At 42.1% G+C, this 8151-nt stretch overlaps 1 protein-coding gene across 1 annotated transcript in view; it reads left to right on the top strand.

Moving 5' to 3' along the window:
* Positions 1-552: 552 nt before the first annotated feature.
* UBE2E3 (ubiquitin conjugating enzyme E2 E3) overlaps positions 553-8151 on the top strand; it is a 168201-nt gene continuing 160602 nt past the window's right edge. Inside the window, exons 1-3 of the mRNA XM_063933336.1 lie at positions 553-641; positions 2121-2349; positions 4895-4945. Coding sequence (XP_063789406.1) covers positions 2156-2349; positions 4895-4945 — 245 coding nt within the window. The 5' untranslated portion in view covers positions 553-641; positions 2121-2155. The remainder of the gene's footprint in view (positions 642-2120; positions 2350-4894; positions 4946-8151) is intronic.

Below are 8151 nucleotides of genomic sequence, written 5' to 3'. Positions count from 1 at the left end.
AATATATTAAGCTGTGCGGGTGTTGGATACTGAAGAGTGAACGCATCAGCTACTACTGTATGTACTATTATAACTCTGGGTACGGTTCGCTCGCCGGGGGAATGGGGGGGAGCAGCCAGGGATTCGGGGGGACGCGCCGCGCGTTCACGCACACGGACGCGCGCCGGCCCGCTGACATCATCTTTTCACGGCTGGTTACGGGGCGGAGCTACCGTCACCGGGAGGAAAGCAAGGGAGGCGGGGCTTCGGGGTGGGAGGGACGGTGTCTACCGAAAAACGCAGGTGGGCGTGCCTAGAATTTTTCCGGAAACCCCGCGGCGGTGTCTCGAGCACCCCCAGAACACGAGCCTCTTCTAGCTCGCGCACAGCGGCCCTCCTCCACTTTCTACCCCGCCCCTCCCATTTCCCCGCCCACCGCGGCTCGTCAGCGCCACCAGCAGCCGCCAGAAGCGCACTACAGCCAGCAGCAGCGGCAGCAGCTCCCCGCTCCCTCCTCCTCCCTCTTTCTTCCGACTCTCAATGTTCGGCAGCCGGCCGGAGCCTGCTCGTTTCCCCCCCGGCTCGGTGTCTCCAGGTTCCCCCTCCCCGGCACAGCAGCAGCATCCAGCGGCGTGAGAGCAGGGACGGGCAGCGCTCCTGAGGTAAACGAGAAGCGGGGGAGAGATCCGGGCAGAGCCGGGGAGAGACAGCGAGCTTTGTTCTTGTTTTCAGCCCAGGAGAAAGCGAGTGAGCAGGAGGCGGAGGAGGAGGGGGAGCGGGCTGGAACTGACTTCACGCATCACTTGCTACAACATGCTGATATTGGAGTGCCTCCTACCATAACACACCGTCTGCCCCCATCCCGGTGCCCATAGCGCCCCCTACCACGCTGTGCCCATAGTACCCCTCCATGCCTGTATCCGAGACTATCCCTGACCTTGTGCCCATGACACCCATGAATGCCCCTTGACCCTGTGCCCACAGTGTCCCCAATGTCTGACTGCACCCCCATTCATGTGCACAAGACTGGCCTGTACTTATGTCCACAGGTCCTCCACATTTCTATGCCCATAGGGTGGCCCCCCAAGATTACTGTGCCGATAGGATGCCCCTCTACATTCCAGTACCCATAGTACCCCCCCCCCCCCTTGATTCTCCCCCCCCCCACCAATGTGGCCGTGATGCCCCCCCCCCCCCCCCCCAAAATAAATAAATTCCTGTGGCTGTGGTGCACTGCGTCCCTCCATCACGATTCCTTTGGCCATGATCCACGATTCCTGTTGTCGTGCCAACCCCCCCTTCATGTCCCCTTCTTCCCCTAATTGTGTATCTGTGATGCCCCCTCAAATTGTGTGACCGTGCTGCCCTGCTCCCCAATTTGTGTGGCATTGGTGCCCCCACCCCTATTCTTGTGTCAGTGGTATCCCCCTTGCCCCCAGATTACTGCGGCCATGGCAGCCCCGCTCCCCATTACTGTGCCCCCGTTCCTGTGCCCATAGCGCACCCCTCACCATCCATCGTGGAATGAGGGGGGATTCCTTTTGTAAAAATGTTAATGACTGTCTGTGTGACGCTGCATGCAGGTCCCCGGACATGTGATTTTTAGCTTCTAATGTTAGAGATAGTGCCCCCTCCCTCCCCCTCACCCCCTATAACCTGCCATGTTTTAAGTAAAACCCATATGAATGTGAAATGGGGATAACAAAACACTGATACATTGTCATGCACACATATACAAGCCATCAGTGACTTGTTATTTACAGAATACGTCAAAAAGTTAATATTCTAATAATAACTTTGAGCCCCTGGCTGCAGTCCACCCATACATTTACACACGTTCTTTAGGAAGAGCTGCTTTCAGTGTCTTTAAAAACACATATCAGGTGTATTAGGGTGGTGTGCACCATTCTTTGGCGTTTACTTGTGGTGCTTAGTGTGCTGTTTGATGTAGAGCAAACGGTGTCACTCTAGGAGGATTTAATAGCCTGTGAATGATTTGACATTGTTATCGTAGAAAGTTACATGAGGAACTTCTAAAAAACAGAGTCTATTTATAGAGTGGCTCCAATGTGTTATTTTTCATGTTGCAACACTGGTGTCCTCCTCCGCTGAAACTTGAACCACATTTCTTACCTCAACAGGTGACCTATATCGGGATTACGTCAAGTCTACCAAGATGTCTAGTGATCGACAGAGGTCAGACGATGAAAGTCCTAGTACCAGCAGCGGAAGTTCGGATGCTGATCAGAGAGACCCGCCAGCCCCAGAACCAGAAGAACAAGAGGAGAGGAAACCATCAGCAGTTCAACAGAAAAAAAATACCAAATTATCCAGTAAAACCACTGCAAAACTATCTACTAGTGCTAAAAGGTAATAATCAGAGCAAATAAGTCAGGTGACGCTAGCTGTGAAACAAATACCCAGACTTGTGTGGTATGGGATATTACCATTCTATGTATTTACACATTAGACTTCGGTTTTTAGTAAGGTTCCCTATGTTGTTACTTCTCCCGTATACAAAGAGACAGAGGGGCAGATGTATCAAGCCTTGGAGATGTGGGCGCATGGGGTGAGCAGGCCGTGCAGGTGCTGGTGGCGTCCCCTCTGCTGGGGCTGCCACGGCGCCCAGGGCACGTGCCCTGCTCGCCCTGTGCTAGTTACGCCTCTGCTTGGAGAGGGATAAAGTTGAAAGAGGTACCAACCAATCAGCTTTTAACTGTCATGTTACAGGCAGTGTTTGAAAAATGACAGATGCTGACTGGCAGGTACTTTTACAAGTCTTGATACATCTGCTCCTCCTTTTCATATACTTAGTTCAAGGGCCATTATGATGACCTTTTTTAGTTCAGATTTATACTTCAGTAACACGTTTTAATGGGACAAATTCTTTCATGGATACTGGAGTGAATGCATAGACAGCTGTCATAATTGCTGAAAGATGTATTTAAGTGGTTTATCTGTCGTGCAGAGATTTTTCCACATGGCTTTTCTAGCCATAGCCTAAGATATGGAAGTTGTGTTGCTTCAGTCATCGTTCAATAACCATTTGTAAGAGTCGATGTTATTCCTAGCGAAGCTGGTCTTGTGGACTTGTTCTCAATCGCCTGTGTGTTGGAGACTTGGTGATTTTATCTATGGCGATCCATAATCTTTGATGGACTGGTGATTTTTGTGTCATCGTGGGAATCTACAGCCACAATTTTTTTTTAATAATTACATGATTATTCTGACATAGTAATTGAAACAGTCTATTGACCAGATTATTGATTGTAATAAGTAAGCAGTACCACACAATGGGGCTCCTGTTAGCATACTGTTTGCGGAGTTAGTAAGAAATTGTGCAGCACCAAGGGGTCAATCCAATTGGCACTTCACGGCAGCCTGAATTCGCACAAAAGTTCTCGCCATCCCATAGAGGTCAGAGCAATTTTGAGCGAATTCAGGTACAATTCAGGCTGCGAGATTGGGTGCCGGTGCCGACGTTTAAACGCTGTGGCAACGGCCCTTCGTAGCTAATTGGATTGATCCCAAAGTTTTTGTTGCATTCTTTTATTATGATATGCTAGACAGTGGCAGCCAATGTTTATTAAAAAAAAAAAAAAAGTCTGGCATTTATTGCTTATGTCAGACGTAGTTTAAGATTGTTATGGAAACATTTATTATTGTGGTTACATTCAGTATATTTCACCTTTTGAATATGTTTTATGGTACAGGTTTTTCTTGTATCTATTACATTTTGTAACACCTTGTTGACATTTATGCTGCTTTGTAGAAGTTGAAGTACAGTATATATTTACTTTTCTACACTTGTTTTGTTTTCTCTTTCGTTGATTGTTTCTTTTATCTCTTTGTTTAATTTGAAATGACCGGTAATAGCTTTTGCGTAACTTCGTGATCTGTTTTAAAACTTGTTTTATGTATTATTAGCAACATTTTATGGTTTTATTATTTATTCTGTAGCTCTTTAATGTATCAGACTTAACATATTTCAGTGTTCTGTAGCTCGATCAGGGAGATGTTATGTGAGGTCAAGAAGCATTCCTTTATTGCTAATAACATGAACTGATTAAAGTTTGTCTTAAGTAATGTTTTGTGTGGCAGTTATGTTTTAGAGCAAGATTCGTTAAGCCCTGTAACATTGATGTGGCTATTATATTAATGATTATAATAGCTTTACCTAAAGATAAGGGACTTTTATTCATTACTGCTTAATTCAAAGCATGTAGCAGTTAAGTAATTGTATAATGAGACTAATACAGTTCTAGCTTATTAAATTCTAGTTGTTTTATTTCTTAGTTTTTGTGCAATCAGGTGACACTTATTAATCCCATATTCTGCGAAAACAGTTTAAATAGTTGTGGAACCTTTTTAAAGCAGATTTGTAAATCTCCGTAGTAACATTGTATGCATAAATCTTATTGTTGGTAAGTAACATTCTGTTGCATTTTGTTTTTGCATGGTTAAAGAGTAGCAGACGTAATGGTGCCCAGATAAACATTTCTCTGCTTGTTTTATTGTGACTCCCTAAGAGTACTGTTACGCTGGTATAAAGTCATTGTCAAAATGCTGGCTCCCCCCCACCCCCGTCCCTTTCTGTCTCATTTGCATATTAGCTTGAAAAGCAATTCTCTCCGGTAAAAAGTGTTTGCAGTAAAAAAACAAAATCACTTTTGTGATCACGTGAAAGTGTCCTTTCACACTCCAGCGTCTGCAACCAGCATTCATGCAGCCGTGTCCTTTGAATACAGCTGCGAAGTTCCCCTGTTATAGGATTTGGGTTATGCCTGAGAACAAAGAGGGAGCAGCCATGTTAGCATTAAGCCAATCTTGCATTTAACAACATCATGGTAGAGGGCAGTGTAATTCCCCGATTCATTCTGCAGAGTGTTTCAAACACTTCTCATTTCACTTACAGAATTCAGAAGGAGTTAGCTGAAATAACCCTTGATCCTCCACCAAACTGCAGGTACGTTACCATTCACGTTTTTGTAATCGCATTGTGTCCAGTGGAAATTAACATTCTAATGGACTTTTTGCTCAGCAGTAAAGATGTTTGGCTTTGTAAAACTATGTAGAAGCAAGCTTTGATATGCAATGGAATTTCTAAGAGCTACCCCTGTATATTATGGCATGGGGTTATTGTGTTTCTGCATTGTTTATAGCTTTGCTTTTGTTTCATGAATTGTAGCTAATTAATTTACCGGTATGTGTATTCATAATTGCAGTGTCCATTTAGTTTTCAACAGATTATTTGCTTCAACGTGTATAGCATTAGTTGGTTCTCTAGGATTGGTTCACGCTACTTTTTTTAAAATTGTATTAATTGCAATTGTAAAAGGTAGTTTCTTTTACAAGGTATGTGATCGACTTTTTATGCAAAGAAAACTCTTTTTTACAGTGCAGATTTTTCTGGGTAGCATGTTAATACACACAGTCAGAGGCTGTGCTATTTCAGATACGGAATAACCATAAGATTATCTACACAGGGATTACATTTCATCATTTGCATCTTGTTTGTCCCCATTAGGAATGTGGGGCGTGGAAAGCTGAGTAACTTTTAGTATGCAGGAATGATTGACGAACTATTAGTCACCCTATACTAATAGCATGTTAAAAATGGCTTTGAATATGTATATATGCGTGAGATATACCATATTTTTTTTTTATATATATATATATATAGTGTGTATATGTGTGTGTATATATAATATATATATATATAATTTTTTTTTTTTTCTTTCTTTCTCAGTAGAGGTTGTTAGTGTTTAATAGAACTTTGTTGTTTGACGGGTTGGTTTTCAAATGGGTTGATGTAAAAGTTGATTAATACATTATAGAATAGGACTTATGTAGATATTTGAGAGCTTGATGTAAGGTACAGCCTGAAGTTGTGGTGCACTGAGTGTAAACTATTTTGATGATATTAACTATTTAGACTTTTCATATGATCTGATTATGCACATGCTCCACAAACACTTGAAGCCGTTTTTGTTTTCAACTCCAAGGTATTTCTGTGCTACAATTAAAACTGATATTTACTTTTACATTATTTAATTTGCTTAAATATTCTTCTTCTTTACTGATTATTGTTTGGATTGCTTTAGCGTGACTGAATTACTTGACTCTAGTCTAAAAGGCATAATTCAACAGTGAAAACTTGTCCTAAACTGGATGTAAAAAGCTGTCCGTCTATTTGGCATTGGTACAGTACCTGGCAACCATTGTTCTTCCTGTGCTGTATTTATTCATTCTCCAGTCTCGCAGACAGCTCTCATTGATTGCAAATGCTGAGTTTCAGGTCTACATTACTGGTTTGTGCTGCTTAAGCTGAACACAAATTTTATAGTAGGTTTTGTGTAAATTGTGTTATACTGAAATTGCTTTAAAGGACTCTCGACAACATAATCTACTTCCATTGGGCTACAAGAGCCCACCAGTGAGCAAAATGTTTACAGATTGTTGTTTAATGTCTTCGTGTTTCAGGTCTATAAGTGAATGTAGATACTTACATTATGTTTGTTGTTCTCTCGCAATAGCGAACTATATTGTCTGGTTTTATTATTATTGCATGCACTTTGCATATTGCTAACTGATCTCTGAGCCGCTATGCTGTAAACTGATCGCACAAGTAACTGCCAATGACTCATCCACATTTCTATAGAATACCAGCTGTACAGTATTATATCTACAGGGCTCAGTATGACTTGTTGACAGTTCTAATCTAAGTTGCACAATGTCGACAATTACTCCATGTCTACTACGGGCTGGATATAATGCCGTGCAGGTTTCTAGTCGAACTAGGTAGTGTTTTAAAAAAAAAAAAAAAAAAAAATTTATTTAAAGTGGCAATAATTTACAAGGCATGGTTTTGCCTTGTAAGTGACTGCCGCTTTCAGATAGTTTTCATAGTCTCCGATTACATTCACCACAGGTGATAGCACTCCACTCGCAGAAGAAGTGTATAAAGGATAGCCCAGTCCAGATAGCAATTGGGGGACACGACTTTTTACTACCCCTCTGGTATCAAGATTACCGTAGTATTTTCCTCAAACACAGAAGATAAAGCAGCATAGAATAATTTTCCGAAATAAGTATGGAGAATAGCCCAATCCAAATAACATTAGGAACATACACCTTCTAGTACCCCGCTGGTATTGATATTTTGCTCAAACATAGAGGATAAATCGGTGTAGGGTAATTTCCATACAGAATAATCAATATGATGTAATTTCCACAGGGCATCAATCTTAATTGCACCTTCAGAATAGTGATCCTCGGCCATATCTAAAATAAAACATGCATAGCTTAGTACCGCTTTCACGATTTATTTAAAAGTCATATTAAAATGCCAAACAGACATGTTACAGCGTGCCCACCAGATAACAGGACGGTCTTAGCAGAGTCAGACAAGCGAATAAATACGAGTCCTGGTAACTTCCTCACATGCAGACCGAAACTGCTACCGGAGTTGGTAGTTCAATACTTTACAAAGGGTCCCACCAGCAACACGTTTCGGTAATCCTTCCTCAGGCCGCATACCACAGTTTAACATTTAGTAGAGATGAGCGGGTTCGGATTTAACGCCAGAATTAACGCCAGTTCAGTTTTATCCGGATTTTTTCTATTGGCTATCCAAAACACGTGACACCCGTGAGCCAATAAGATGCCGTTTTGAGAACCGAGTAAATCCGAGTAAAACCGAACCCGCTCATCTCTAACATTTAGTACGATATATATAGTCTCTGTCAACGTTGTGACGGCCTGCTGTATCTACACTGCATGTGTTTAAAAGTTCGTGTGTTCTCACCTCAGTTTTACGGTTTAATGTTTGTGCGGTGTTTGAGTGTTCGTAGCTTTGCTTCATATGATAACCTAAATGTTAACTCAACCCAACACTTTTAATAAATATAATTATGAGGATTTAAAATTCACCCGATCTGTGCCATTGATTGGAGGACTAGCATGGACAATAGAATAACTTCTGCATTTAGTTAGAGGAGGGGGGCTACTTAAAAATATATCTCCTAGGTGGTATTATTGCTTTAAGAAGTTGTTTAAAAGGGCAGTGGGTAAAAGGATACTCTTCCTCACATATGTTGCCATTTAGTCATAAAACTTGAATCCAATAGAAATATCCTACTGTGTGGGAGACACGCTATCATTCCATGTGTA

The sequence above is a fragment of the Pseudophryne corroboree genome, chromosome 7 (assembly GCF_028390025.1).
Source record: "Pseudophryne corroboree isolate aPseCor3 chromosome 7, aPseCor3.hap2, whole genome shotgun sequence".
Taxonomy (NCBI): domain Eukaryota; kingdom Metazoa; phylum Chordata; class Amphibia; order Anura; family Myobatrachidae; genus Pseudophryne; species Pseudophryne corroboree.
This window is presented reverse-complemented; position numbering and strand designations above follow the sequence as displayed.